Source organism: Acinonyx jubatus, chromosome C1, assembly GCF_027475565.1.
Source record: "Acinonyx jubatus isolate Ajub_Pintada_27869175 chromosome C1, VMU_Ajub_asm_v1.0, whole genome shotgun sequence".
Lineage (NCBI taxonomy): Eukaryota > Metazoa > Chordata > Mammalia > Carnivora > Felidae > Acinonyx > Acinonyx jubatus.
In genome coordinates this window covers 43958758-43973955 of record NC_069381.1, presented here as the reverse complement: position 1 = coordinate 43973955, position 15198 = coordinate 43958758, and the positions used below count along the sequence as shown (strand labels likewise).

The 15198-nt window shown below is 41.2% G+C and overlaps 1 protein-coding gene across 3 annotated transcripts in view; it reads left to right on the top strand.

Moving 5' to 3' along the window:
• The window catches only part of USP24 (ubiquitin specific peptidase 24), a 140233-nt gene that overhangs the window by 95469 nt on the left and 29566 nt on the right, over positions 1-15198 (top strand). For all 3 annotated transcript variants that reach the window (XM_053214110.1, XM_027059086.2, XM_053214109.1), the window contains 12 exons: positions 271-388; positions 2588-2732; positions 4843-4962; positions 6218-6343; positions 7854-7952; positions 8845-8927; positions 10477-10618; positions 10844-10963; positions 11286-11506; positions 11892-12016; positions 13309-13450; positions 14117-14267. In XM_053214110.1, the coding sequence (XP_053070085.1) occupies positions 271-388; positions 2588-2732; positions 4843-4962; positions 6218-6343; positions 7854-7952; positions 8845-8927; positions 10477-10618; positions 10844-10963; positions 11286-11506; positions 11892-12016; positions 13309-13450; positions 14117-14267 (1592 nt within the window). The remainder of the gene's footprint in view (positions 1-270; positions 389-2587; positions 2733-4842; positions 4963-6217; positions 6344-7853; positions 7953-8844; positions 8928-10476; positions 10619-10843; positions 10964-11285; positions 11507-11891; positions 12017-13308; positions 13451-14116; positions 14268-15198) is intronic.

Below are 15198 nucleotides of genomic sequence, written 5' to 3'. Positions count from 1 at the left end.
AAAGCATGACTTCTTTTACTCCATTGTCAGCTCATAAAGGAAGGTACCCTCACTTGTCTTTGTTCCCTGTCCCCTGACCCTCCCACCCATCCCCACCCCTCTGCCCCACAGACCTTTGCCATGTGTTATAAGTGCTCAAAAAATAAGCATCAAATTAAATTGAATGCCCTGCCATTGGGTGCCTTTGCTGCTCTGATATGAAAGTACAAAAACAGAGTCTTTGAATTAAAATGTGTTCATCCTCAACATGAATATTATGCTCTATTCCAGGTTCATCACTCATTAAACCATTGTTAGATGACTTCCTTTTCCGAGCTTCTAGAATTATTTTAAATAGTCATTCTCCAGCTGGCAGTGCCGCCATCAGTCAACAGGACTTTCATCCAAAGTATGGAAAATGCACGTTGTGTTCAGTTTTGGTAAAAATTCTAATTCGAAACTTTAGTCCAAAAAGCTTTTCTTAACTTGGAGTTTGTTTCCATCTTGTGAGTGTGTGTAGTTATAAGATATTATCCACCCTATGAAGAAATGCATGTAAAGGGGCTCAGGATAAGCCTGCCTGGCACATAGTGAGTGCTGTGCAAGGATGCTGGTGCCATTATTACCATCAAATAAGAAGAGTAAGTAGTAAATAATGTGCTTAATTTGGTCGGTAGCAAATTCCAAGACAAACCGAGATCAGAAGAATTAAATCCAAAGTTAGAGTAAATAGGCTCTGAATCTTGAGTTTCTTCTAGGAAGAAAGCATAGGTGCTTTTAGTGCATGAACCTTGTGATTTGCTGGGTATTGCCTGTGTCCTGACGATTAAAACTGCTAGTGACTTATTGTGGTAATTTTAGAATCAAATACTGTATTAGTTTTTATGGGTAGAAATTTGAAAGATCTTTCTGGAATGTTGACCCTACTTGGGTGCTCCTGGAGCTATAGGAGGAGGCTGCCCCATGCTGCCATCTTCCTTGCTCTGAATCCAGCTTACTCCATTCTTACGAAAACCAGACTTAACTGAATAATCCTGAAGAAACTGGGGATTTGGTATTTAACCAGTGAAAAACCCTCCCGTATAATTTCAGTGGTTGTTGAAACGAGCAAGGCACAAGAAGCAACATTTCATGGAATCTCAAGCGATATCTTTTCATGTAGGAGTATTTCTCTATGTAGCTTTCCTTACTAGCAAAATCTGTTTCAGGCAGTCAGCCTTCATTAGAACTCTTGGGGTGTCTCTCAGGCTTTGGCTCCCATCTCACCCCTGCCCCAGTCTTGTTCTGGAAGATCCGGCACTGGCTCCGTGGGGAGTCTTTTATTAAAGTAGTAGAAATACGTGAGTATCTCCGTTTTCAGTGAACGGGGAAAATAAATCTTTAGCGGTTTTATTGAAATTTTTATTCGTGAACCCTCCTTGTATTTATTAAAAGTAATACCTCCATCAGCAAGGAGTTGGGTTTTTTAATCATACACAGTGCCTTAATTAGAAAAGGCAGTGTTTTGTTTCATCCCTCCCCGTGCATTGAGTGAGGCTCACTTATCACAGTGACTCCAGCTGTTTCCCGTCTGAACCCTAATGCCAGAAAGAGCTTTAAAATACACAATATTTTCACAAGTGACATTTATTCTTATTAACACTAACAAAGGAATTTTGTAATGCTTAGCCTGTGTGTACGGTTCCTCCTATTCGTTCTTTACCTGTCCTTTGCAAACCAAAAGTCCAAGTAAGAGGCAAAGGACAGGGCCAGCTGCTGGCCATTGTCCTCAGGGCCTGGCCCATTGCTGATCTAAGAGCCCCACAGCCCCTCGTGAACACATCTCCCACACTGCACCCCATACATGTTTCTCTCAGAGGTTCGATGTCCTCTTTTCTGTGTATCCTTCCTAACCTGTGGTCTCCTCAGTAATGTAAGGTTGGCCTAGGTGACAGTGAGAAATTACTGTCCATCCCCAAAGTGATTTCTTCTAAACGTGAACAATTATCAGAAGCCTTTGGTTTCCTGCAGACTGCCTGCTAGTTACCTTTTATTGTCATTTGAAACAAATTAATTTGGCAAACCACGTATTTCTGTCTCCGTTTTCTCGGCAAGATGAAGTTGATTAGTGTCCTCAAAGAATTTTTTATCACCAGACACATATAAAAAACATTTACGGGTATCTCTTCTGATCCACATAGCTTTCTTTTCCTGCCATTTAGATATTTGAATTTCAAGACAATGTCTACACAAAGCTTCCTTGCTACCTACTTTGAGAGAGAGTTATTCTCATGTTTTCCTTGGTAAAAGTTTCAGACTCTTTATCCTCCATTTTTGCTGATCCAAACCTTAGATAAAAATACTCTAGACTCCTAAGTGAGACATTTCGCTACTTTATCAGGCCAAGAAGATATGTAGCTCTTAACCATAACCATTCCTCCTGTATTCATGGCCTCTTTCTTGAAGTAAACACTTCCCGCTGGATTCCTAGAGCTCTGCCATCAGACCTGATTAACTCAGTTTGAGGAATTGCGGCTCTGATACTTTCATTTCAAATGTTGATTTAGTTTAATGACCAACTCAAGTGGATTATTCACTGTTGGAACTGACTCGCATCTTTTGTTTGTAGGTGTAGTACAGTGAATAGCCGACTGGCAGCCTATGAAGTCCTTGTGATGCTGGCTGATAGTTCCCCGGCAAATCTTCAAATTATCACGAAAGAACTGCTTTCCATGCATCATCAGCCTGACCCTGCTCTCACCAAGGAGTTTGATGTAAGTTTCTTAGACCTTGATACACTTGAATTTTGTTTAGGATGCTCAATCAAACGTATAACTTTGAAGCCTGTGTCTGCATTACCCTAATCCCAAAGAAAGTCAGTAGTATTCTTTTGCTTATCATGTTCCCATACTCTAATCAAGCATAATCTACTAAATTACTTCATACCATGGTAATACTGTATTACTCAATGATACCCTTTTTACTAATTAAAGAGAAGACATTTTTAAGTCACTTGATAATTACTCTCGGTAAGAAGTAGCATTGCAGCCTATGTTTTGAGTAACTGCGCGTGGTACAGGGCCAGGCCACGGAGATACATACTCGAACGTTGGCTCTGTCACAGTGCAGTCTACATTCATTTAAATTCAGCTAAGATTTATGGAGTTTAGAATGCGCTAATAGGCGTGTTGGGCTTTTGGAGCTCAAAAATGCAGACAGGATGCCAGCCCTCAAGAAAGTCGGTGTCGAGTGGAAGAGACAGACCCGCAGGCAGATAATTTCAATATAATGTGATCGATTGTAAGATCCGGGTCATGTCCTGAAGGCTCTCCTCGCAGAGAGGCACTCTACCACCAGACGGCGGCGTCTTAGCAGGCGTCTTAGAAAGGATGAAGCTGGAAAGAGAACTCCAACGCTTCACAAGCTGGTGGGAAGGTGATTCCACAATGAGAAGGACGTGGGCGGAGCTGTGGAGCCAAGCAGCGGCTTAGTATCCATTGGGAACTACAGGAGGGGAGCAGCAGACCAGGAGCCGGAGGACGCTTTGAGAGCTTTGAGAGCCGCTTTTGTGTTCTCCACGGACCTTGTGGAGTCAGGCCTACCCCTTCGGACAGCTGAGCTGAGTCGTGTGCGGCATACAGGTTAGGCAGGAAAGGAAGGTGTTCTAGACAGAGAAAATAGCACTTGCACAATGAAATGTGAGCGTGTAAATTGGAAACTGTTTTCGTACCAAAACATTTAGTTTATAAAACGTGTGCTTTAGTTGTACATAGTTTATTTGACAGATTTAAATGGAAATTTTATTTTTTTCATAAGTCAGGGATTATGTCAGCATAAGGAAGAAAACATTTTTCTCATGTAAATACTTATTTTTTAGCACTGTCGTGAACGAGTTTTTCTTATCTTGTAATTTTTTAAAAATCTGTGCTTTGGACTCCACAAATACATTACCATATTGATTAGATCTTAGAAATCACCCTGCTCTACGTGTATGTCAAATGTAAGTGGAAAATGTATAATATTTAGCAATTCCTTGAGGTCTAAAAGACCTGCAGGGTTTTGTGGGTTAGTTAAAATGCAGGTACTTAATATATATGCAGAACGGGTGATTCTGGGCATGGCATTAGAACCAAGATTCTGCTTAAGTGGCATTTCAAGGTGTGTCCTGTCCATTTCTACTTTGAGATGTGCCGTGTTCAACTTTATCCAGGAAGACTTTTCTAGATTATTTCTAGCCAGAAAAGCATGTAATGGGATCTGTGTTAGGACAAAGCATCTTTAAGTGAAATGCTAGCGTATTTACCTGTTCCTTTAACTGTATGCTGATTAGCAGTGGTTCCGCAGAAGAAGCTTACTTCCTTAAAAAGGAAGGGAGGGAATATGAGGCTTCCTTGACCATCCAGATTGGTCAGGAATCTACAGAGTAAACACTGCACAGAACCCTATTCCATTTGTGCAGAGTGCTACCTCAGTTTGTAAGTAGATCTGTTTACTTGCTTGATGTCTCTGTAACCGAGTGGGCTGTGAGCTCCTCGAGACATTATCCCTGGCACGGTGCTGGCACACAGTAGGTTCTTAGTAAATATTTGTTGAACAGTAATCAAGTGACAGAATGCGTGACTACTAGATGGGCAAACAAACAAACATGACACGTTAGGTACTTTATAAATGGAAAAGGAGCATTTGAGGTATTAGTATTATTAGCATCTGCGGAGGTACTTCCAGAACATAGGTTTTGTTAGCGTGACTCTTAAGCCACTGGATGGATAAATCTGTGGGTATATCTCTTTTCCCTCTCAGACATCTCAGATAACCATGGTGAAAATGGGCTGGTGACAGATACACTAATTCTCTCTCTACTGTTCCTACTCCTCTCTCTTCTAGTATCTTCCCCCTGTGGATAGCAGGTCCAGCTCAGGGTTTGTGGGGCTGAGGAATGGCGGCGCTACGTGTTACATGAATGCAGTCTTCCAGCAACTGTATATGCAGCCTGGTCTGCCTGAGGTGATTGCTTTCTTCTTTCCTGTTTGGTATGACAGATAAAGCGTGCAGTGGCTGAAAATGGTCACATATTCATATATTGCAACATATAGGGGTCAGGAGCACTGACCACCACCATGCAGTCAAAAATATAATTTATATATTGCATTTTGAGTTTACTAAAAATCTAGACATCACTAGGGATTCTTTAGTCACTTCTGAAATCTGTGCACATCTGAACACATTGTTTACAGTCGCATGTTTGGGGTTTTTTTTTAATTTTTTTTTTAATGTTTATGTATTTTTGAGAGAGCATGAGCAGGGGAGGGGTAGAGAGAGGGGGGCAGACACAGAATCCAAAGCAGGCTCCAGGCTCTGAGCTGTCAGCCCAGAGCCCGCCGTGGGGCTCAAACCCCCAAGCTGTGAGATCATGACCTGAGCTGCAGTCAGACGCTCAACTGAGCCACCCAGGTGCCCCCACAGTCACATGTTTTTATAAATCTGCTGAGGGAATATGCTGCCTGTTTGACAGCTAGACTTGACCAAATGGGATTTTTGAACTAAGTTACTGTCAAATTCTGTTCTATAACATTACTAATATTTTTAGTATTTTAGAAAAATTTAGGGTCTGTCATCAGTGTTTTATAAGAGTTCAGTTGACTCTTGAACAACATGTAGGGGTCAGGAGCGCTGACCACCCCCCTCATGCAGTCAAAAATCCACACGTAACTTTTGACTCCCCGCTGATATTAACCACTAATATTCTACTGTTGACTGGACAGTTAACACAGATTTTTATACGTTATATGTATATATGCGTAATATAGTGCAATATGTATTACATATTCTTACAGTAGAGTAAGCCAGAGAAGAGAAAATATATTTATAATACTGTACTGTACTTATCACAAAAAAAATCCATGTGTAAGTGGGCCCACACAGTTCAAACCCACGCTCAAGGGTCAACGTATAGTAGAAGCTTGTGATATCGCAGTCAGTAGTGTTGAGAATATCTCCGTGTATCATGGCACGTTTAACCTCTCATAGAGATAACTGGTATTCCTCATTCTAGCTATTCGTAATCAAACAGGCTCAAAGAAATGATTTGTTCATGTTTCCACCAGCTAGGAAGTATGGAGGCTAAACATACTGAGAGTTGTAGCCACGCTCAGACATACGTAGCGCTGTGAAAGCAAGGTGGGAAGTACCTGTGCATATGTCCGTGTTTCCTGTGGAGCAGTGAACTACTTCTAGCCTAATGCATTGCGTTTCTTTCCAGTCGTTACTTTCAGTAGATGATGACACAGACAATCCAGATGACAGCGTATTCTACCAGGTGCAGTCTCTCTTTGGGCATTTGATGGAAAGCAAGCTGCAGTATTATGTACCTGAGAACTTCTGGAAGGTATTTCACTCAGTCACTTTAGATAGTTAGATCTAGTGATAATTGTTTCTGTCTTTATTAACTCCAGACTAATCCCGTTGCCAAGAACCTATAGAAGAATGGGCTGTACCATTCTTCTTAAGATCGATATTTGATTTCAGATGATTAGAATATTAAGAAAAGTCATTTATAATTCCTAGGGATTTGCTAATCTTAACAATTTTCAATGTTTCTCATGATCCTTATTCTGATTCTTTGGATATTTGTTTAATGTTCTAAATATTTTTTTATTCTTTTTTTGTTTAGCATAAATCTTAGTGAACGTACAGCGCAATATTGGTTTCAGGCGTAGAATTCAGTGGTTTATCTCTTACATTCAACACCCAGTGCTCATCCCAGCAAGTGTCCTCCTTAGTACTCATCACCCATCCAGCCCATCCCCCGCCCACCTCCCTCCATCAACGCTCAGTTTGTTCTCTATCTTTAAGAGTCTCATATGGTTTGTTTCCCTCTCTCCTCTCCCCACCCCCTTCCCATATGTTTATCTGTTTTGTTTCTTAAATTTTATTTATTTATTTGTTTGTTTATTTTCTGAGAGAGAGAAAAAGAGGGAGCAGCATGAGCAGGGGAGGGGCAGAGAGAAAGAGAATCTTAAGTAGGCTCCATTTTCCACGCAGAACCGATTCGGGGCTCTGTCTCACAAACTGTGAGATCATGACCTGAGCCGAAATCAAGAGTCAGATGCTTAACTCACTGAGCCACCCGGGCGGCCCTCTTAAATTTTACCTAAGAGTGAAATCATACGCTATTTGTCTTTCCCTGATTGACTTATTTTGCTTAGCATGGTACATCCTAGCTTCATCCACGTCATTGCAGATGACAAGATTTTGTTCTTTTTGATGGCTGTATAAATGTATACACACACACACACACACAGATATATCACCTCTTTATCCATTCATCAGTCACTGTGCTCTTTTGGGCTCTTGCCATAGTTTGGCTATTGTTAATATTGCTGCTGTGAACATTGGGATGCATGTGCCCCTTTGAATCTGTATTTTTATATCATTTGGGCAAATACCTAGTAGTGCAATTCCTGGGTCATAGATAGGGTAGTTCTATTTTTAATTTTTTGAGCAACCTCCATACTGTTCTCCAGAGTAGCTGCACCAGTTTAAATTCCCACCAGCAGTGCAAGAGGTAAAGAACATCGCTTTTTAACATTGCTCTACTCTGTTTCACAGGAGGAGTACCTTGTATTTTCCCCTGTAGTTTGGAAAGTTCTAAGACAGAAACTGTTCTGTGGCCTCAGGTCCCAGCCGGTATGGTTTCCCAGACTTGTTTCGGTTACACAGAAGCCAGGGAAAAGCATAGATAACCAAGCTCATCTCACTTCAGGACAAGTGTCTAATGTCCTATTAGTGAACTTGGTTTTTAGAAGCATTTGAGTGCTCTTTCACATCCGTGTTCTACTGTATTCAGAGATTGCTGCTTTTCCTTGAGCAATATATTTAATTCTTGTCTTGCACAGATTTTCAAGATGTGGAACAAAGAACTTTATGTGAGAGAGCAGCAGGATGCATATGAATTCTTCACTAGTCTTATTGATCAGATGGATGAATATCTCAAGGTAGAGAACATCTCACTTTCCCTCAAACTGTAGTACGAGAGCAGAGTTGCAGGATTTGGGATGACTGTGAAACCTACAGATCAGAAAGTGGTCATCTGGAACAGCCCACCTGTAATTCATTTCCTCTGGGTTCGAACATCAAAACAGACACAGATCACTGAATGATGGACTTCTCTTCTTAATTCCTCCAACACTTGATGGAGAAGTATGTCATTCTTAATCTGTACTCCACAGTAACCATTTGTGTCCATGTGCTCTTCCAGAGGTTGCCTGACCTCAGGAGTGCTGCCCTCACCAGTGACCTGACGGCCCTGTGCACAGCAGCCCAACTCAGCCAGAGGGGTCAGATTAAAAAGTTATTTATAGTGATGTTTGAGCCCAAAGCTTCCTGCCCCCACCCAGCGTAACGTGTGACAAACTTCCTAAGTGGTGCTGCCTTCTAGTTATAGGGCATCCTCCATCACTGCCACTAGCTGTCCCTCTTCTCCTTAGTAGGTACAAGTCAGGATGTCCTTTTTCAAATAACTTAGGAATTGATACCATTTTATCCACAAGGAAGAAAAGATTGTGAAGAGTTGCTACTAACTTGGTTGTTGCAGCGTGGGGAGAAGAGTTCGGAATCGTCACGGAAATGACAAGCTTTTCTTGTCACCAGCTGTGACTGGCCCCTCTCCTCTTCCTTTGCCGGCTGTTCAGGCTCTTCTAATAGCCAGTGGGGCCAATGGGTTATAAGCCTCCTATTCATTCCCAACTTAAACTACCATCATGACTCTTTTTATTTTAGCTGTTAAGTTGAAATCTGTGCTTTAGCTTAGGTCTAAATAAAATTCTATCTAAGTGACCTAGAAATTCTAGGGGCATCAGCTAAAATTCTAACTTTTGATTCCACCAGAAAATGGGGAGAGACCAGATTTTTAAGAATACTTTCCAGGGCATCTATTCTGACCAGAAGATCTGTAAAGACTGTCCTCACAGGTTAGTGAAGTTACCACAGACATCAAAAAATGTCATCATTGTTTTTATTTTTTTTTTTCTCTTAATAGGTAGCACGTTATTCATTAATTTTCATCCGTATTTCACTTGGCTAAAATGACAGTGTATGGTGGGGCGCCTGGGTGGCTCAGTCAGTTGGGTGGCCGACTTCGGCTCAGGTCATGATCTCACAGCCCGTGAGTTCGAGCCCCGCATCAGGCTCTGTGCTGACAGCTCAGAGCCTGGAGCCTGTTTCAGATTCTGTGTCTCCCTCTCTCTGACCCTCCCCTGTTCATGCTCTGTCTCTCTCTGTCTCAAAAATAAATAAACGTTAAAAAAATTAAAAAAAATAAAATAAAATAAAATGACAATGTATGAAAATCTCAGCTGTTAATCTTTTTAATGATTATTTATTTTGAGGGAGAGAGAGAGAGAGAGAACTGGGGAGGAGCAGAAAGAGAGGAAGAGAGAATCCCAAGCAGGTTCTGTGCTGTCAGTACCGACCCCGATGTGGGGGCTCTAACTCATGAACCAGGAGATCATGACCCGAACTGAAATTAAGAGTCAGACACTTAACCGACTGAGCCACCCAGGCGCCCCAGCTAGTATCTTTTTTAATAGTATTTTTATTCCATAAGCTACTGTAACAATTTATTGATATATTTTTATTCAGCCAAGTTCTATAATATTCAGGCTCGTGAGCATCGCCATGCTTAGTATTAAGTAAATCATGATGCAAGCAGATTTCCTACTCATGTATTTAAGGCAAAGCTTTAAGAATGCTTTAAGTTTCATTTGTAAGTATGTGGATTTCCATAGGAAGTCACAAATCCTCCAACAGGAAAATACGTATTCTCAGGGTTATCCTGATCCAGAAATCAAATTTGGAAGCAATATTTTTATAGTAGAAAAAGGATTCAATATTAAGGTAGAAACATGGAAATTGCTAATTGGCTATAGTCGTAATGTACATGATCGTTGTCCTTTTTATTTTTATTTTTTAGTTTTTTAACAGTATTTTTTTTTAAGTTTCTTGTGAAAGAGAGACGAAGAGAGTGTATGTGTGAGTGGGAGAGGGACAGAGAGAATCCCAAGGAGGCTCCACGCTGCCAGTACAGAGCCTGATGGGGGCTCGATCTGAAGTCGAGTCAGCTGAGCTGAAGTCGAGTCAGACACTTAACCAACTGAGCCACCCAGGCGCCCCAGTCGTCGTCCTTTTTAAATAGTGCTTCTAGTGTGTTGTGAATCTTGCATTTGTTGACAGACTTGCAGATCTGTCTCCGTGGACCTATGAAGGTTTATTGAGTTAAGTTTCTTTGGTTTCCATTTCTAAAATTTCTTCATTGAAATTCCTAACTGTTAAGTGATTTTGAATTGCCAAAAACTGGTGTTGGTGTTTGGCAGTGTACCTTTAAAAGGATGAGGGATGGCACATGTTAATTTCACTGATCATGAATGTAGACCTGTGTTCAGTCTCTGCTACTGTGGTAGTGTTAAGATCTTTATTTAAATTCCATGGTTGATTATGTTTTTTCTGTGATTTGCTAATCAGATATGAGCGTGAGGAAGCTTTCATGGCCCTCAATCTTGGAGTTACTTCTTGTCAGAGCTTGGAAATTTCTTTGGACCAGTTTGTTAGAGGAGAAGTTCTAGAAGGAAGTAATGCATATTACTGCGAAAAGTGTAAAGAAAAGGTATTACACTTGCCTTTTTTGAAAAACAAGATCAATTTGTTACTCATTTAGTTTGTCTTTATGTTTTATTTAGGAACAGTATTAAGCTCCAATTATTGCTTCCATTAAATTGTGTCTTTCCCTATTTTCACATGGGCGGGAAAGGCCTGTGAAAATCTGTGACCTTTGTATGACTTTGCTGTTTTCTTTCCTCCACGGAGATAATTGGGTTTTGCTTTTCTTTAGAGAATAACTGTGAAAAGGACCTGCATTAAGTCTTTACCTAGCGTCTTGGTAATTCACCTAATGAGATTTGGATTTGACTGGGAGAGTGGACGCTCCATTAAATATGACGAACAGATAAGGGTAACTTATTTTTTTTTCCCTGAAATTTCTTACAACCGTTACCTCACTTTCTTTTCCGCTGTTTACTTTTTATATTTTTAACTTTCATCCCCACTGTGAAAGGCTATGGTCTCAGCATTCTGAGGGGTACACAGCCCCTTGTCTTAAGCAACTGCTACCCATGGACAGGCAGATCCGTAAACAACCCTCCTACCTGGTGATAGAGGGGAGGTAATCCTAGCTAGAACTAGGAAAACATCCCTCTTTTTTGAATCTGACCTAATCGGGTATTGCCGTGGATGTTACTCATCAACACTAATGTTGTCCTTTTGCTTTTAAATAGTTTCCCTGGATGCTAAACATGGAGCCCTACACAGTTTCAGGAATGGCTCGCCAGGATTCGTCTTCTGAAGTTGGTGAAAACGGGCGAAGTATGGACCAGGGAGGTGGAGGATCCCCACGAAAAAAAGTTGCCCTCACTGAAAACTATGAACTTGTCGGTGTCATTGTCCACAGTGGGCAGGCACATGCGGGTCACTACTATTCCTTCATTAAGGACCGACGGTAGGGGTCTCACGCAGTCCCTCCCCCTGCCTTCCAGTAGTCCTGCCTCCACACCCGCTTCCTGTCTCTCTCCTCCACTCCCCCTGCCCTCCTGTGTCTCTCCTCTGCTCTCCCTGCCCTGCTTTATCATCCATGCTTATGAGTGTAGTGCAAAGAAGCTTTTGCATTGCTCTTTGGTCGTGTTTCATATTGGATTTTTAAAACTTAGTATAACAGTTTTTACCTCTTTGGTTTGAAAAGTTGTTTTAGAAATTTAAGGGTTGTCCATTTGAAAATACCCAAATAGAGTCATCTGCTCTATTTGTAGACAATACATAGAGATAAAGGCTGGGGAGGGGGATGTTGGGTTTCCATCTTATAACATTTGTTTCCCTGTGGGCTTCAGGGGGTGTGGAAAAGGAAAATGGTACAAGTTTAATGACACAGTCATAGAAGAATTTGACCTAAATGATGAGACCCTGGAGTATGAATGCTTTGGAGGAGAATATAGACCAAAAGTTTATGATCAAAGTAAGTATTTACAAGTGGATGTTTCACATTAGTTTGTTTTTTTTTAACTTAATGGTTTTCTATCAAATTGGAAGCAGTATTCTTTACATAAAAATGTAATTTTATTCTTTTTACATACCACTTTTCAGGCTGTATAGATCCACAAACTCATAGATAGGCAGAGTGGAAATGTTTAAGCTGCTTACAGAATGTTTTTTAAAATAATTCCTTGCAGCGGCACTGGGGGGACAGGTGATAGAGGAAGAGGAAGAAACGAATATCAGAGAGAAACTAACGAACACGGAATTTCAGCCTTAAAAATTGTTTCAGAGGAAGTAGTTGTCTGCTAAACTTCTCACATTTCCTTTTTACTTTCAGAGAGGCACGATGAATTAGACAAGACCCCTCGAACGCCTGTTTTTGAAACCGTATTTATTATGTAGCGTGGCAGTCCTTCTCTCCACAGCCACTGCCCCCCCAGAAGAAAAACTATGAGGAAAAGGACATCACAGAATCCAATCAGAATTTGCCATGGCGGGGGGGGACATTTTGTAGAGATCTTAGCATTTCTGAAACCTGATTTTGTAATATTTTAGGGGCATTTAAAATTTTCTGCCTGTATTTGGGTCAGAAGGAAATAAGAGAAACAGGTGAAGGAAGTAAGAGGTACAGACTTCTAATTAGAATATAAGTAAGTCACAAGGATGGAAAGTAAGCCTAGGAAATCGAGTCAGTAATATCGTCATAAAGCTGTATGGCAACAGATGGTGATATATTTATCTTGGTGAGCATTTCATAGCGTGTATAATTGTCAAAACACTGTGTTGGCTACCTACAACTAACATGTCAACTATGCTTCAATTAAAAATTAAAATGAAATACTCTGTGTCAGATTTTGATGCCGTGCCATGGTAGTCCTGTGTCTAATAATAGTAACCTTTAATGGTTAAATCCAGTATTGTTGCCAAAACTTACCTAGATTTGGTTGTTCTATGCAAAAATGGCTAAGTGAGGCAATTATAATCCCGTCCTGTGCCACAGAACTTCTTTTTAAATGTTCTTTGCCTTTTGTTTAAATCTAGACTCGCCTAGGAATGTTTATCTTCTTTACCCCATCTTTGTACAGCTTCCTTACGGGTCTTCCGTGTCACCTTCCAAGCAGTATGGTACAAGGACACACACTTTACTTACACTTTGCATTTAAGTTTTGTAAACATTTGCTGGATTTATGAGCCTTTCTTTTAGATTGTCGAGACAAGAAACCTTCTTTATTCTATTTACAAAGGCTTCTTCCTTCATGTCTTGTTATAAAGCAAACCCGTATACAGATGTTCGCCGAAGATACTGGAATGCCTATATGCTCTTCTACCAAAGGGTCTCTGATCAAAACTCCCCAGTATTACCAAAGAAGAGTCGAGTCAGTGTGGTACGGCAGGAAGCTGAGGATCTCTCTCTGTGAGTTTCTCTTTCACATAGTTTGCTGTGTGATTTCAGTAGGTGGTCATCGTAATTTTGAGTACAGTGTTTAGGATTTACAGGTAACTTGTTAAACAAACTAGAGAGAAATTCTAAAAAGAAAGTAAATCTCATTACCCCTTTTCTTATGGCCACCTTTTTATTATTTCCTTGGCAGAAGTTATTTCGTATTTAGAACATGCACGTAGGGGCACCTGGGTGGATCAGTCAGCTGAGTGTCCAACTCTGCCTCAGGTCATGATCTCACGGTTCATGAGTTCGAGCCCTGCATCAGGCTCTCTGCTGACAGCACAGAGCCTATTTCAGATCCTCTGTCCCCCTCTCTCTCCGCTTTCAAAAATAAACATTCAAAATATTTAAAAAAAAAAAAATGCATGTAAACTATTTCGTTCTAGAATCGAGATTTTTTTCCAATCTCAGCATTTATCGAATACACTTTATAGTCAAAGTGTGGCACTTTGCCAGCACTGTGGGTTTTTTTTTAAGGTCGTCTTGTTTACAAATTTGCGTTTAAATATATTGGATGGGTAAAGTACGCAGTTTATTGTTAAGCCTCGTACCCTGTGTACGTAAGTGTGTCAGGTTGTGGTAAGTGCTAAAACGGCAGCCGCTTTACACCACACGGTTTTCTGATTCTGTCCTTAGGTCAGCGCCGTCCTCACCGGAAATTTCACCTCAGTCCTCCCCTCGGCCCCATAGGCCTAACAATGACCGGCTCTCTATTCTAACCAAGCTGGTTAAGAAAGGTGAGAAGAAAGGGCTATTTGTGGAGAAAATGCCTGCTCGAATATACCAGGTAAGACCCATGTAAGAAATTCTAAGGGAGAAAAATCACATAAAAGTCCAAATCTGCCCAGTAGGTCTGGAAGTACTCCTGCCGGCCTCCTTGTGGACTTGGTTGGACCTTGCGTGCCTCATCCGACCCACCTCATCTCACGAGTCTTTTATAACAGGTCACAGAGGTGTCCACAGACTCAAGGAGGCCGGCACTGTCACTGGCCTGCTATGTGGCTGGGGGTTGCCACGGATACACAAGTGGGAGGGAGTGGCCGGTAGAGACAAACGCTGCTGAAACTAACTTACCGTCTGGAGAGGAAAATAAGTTAGGGTTCAATATCTTTGGGTAAAACTAGTATGACAGTGATAACCGCCAATTGTTGAATATCCGCTCTGTGCCACGTGCTTTAAACAAATCCTTAATTCTTAAAAACTCTTGTGAAGTAGTAGGTTTTATTCCCATTTTTCAGATGGAAAAACTGAGGTCAGAAATGTGAGGCACCTGGGTGGCTCACTCAGTTGAGCGTCTGACTCTTGATTTCAGCTCAGGTCATGATCTCACAGCTCGTGAAATTGAACCCCATGTCGGGCTCTGCACTGACAGCACAGAGCCTGCTTGGGATTCTCTCTCTTCCTCTTTCTCTGTCCCTGTCCTGGCTCACGCACATGTGCTCTCTCACACTCGCTCACTGTCTGACTCTCTCTCAAAATAAACTTTAAAAACAGAAAGGAGAAATGACCTACCAGTTCACAGAACCAGGATTTAAATTCGGAACTGTCCAACTACCCAGTCCAGGCTTTATACCTAAGTAATCCAAAGCTGAGTTAGCCAGAACCAGAGAATTTAAGAAAATTGTGGAGTGTTTCGTGAAGAGAGAAAGATTTGAGCCATCTGATACAAGGAAAACGTGAATTTGGTTGTGCTTGGGAGAGCTCTGTTTGTCCCTTCC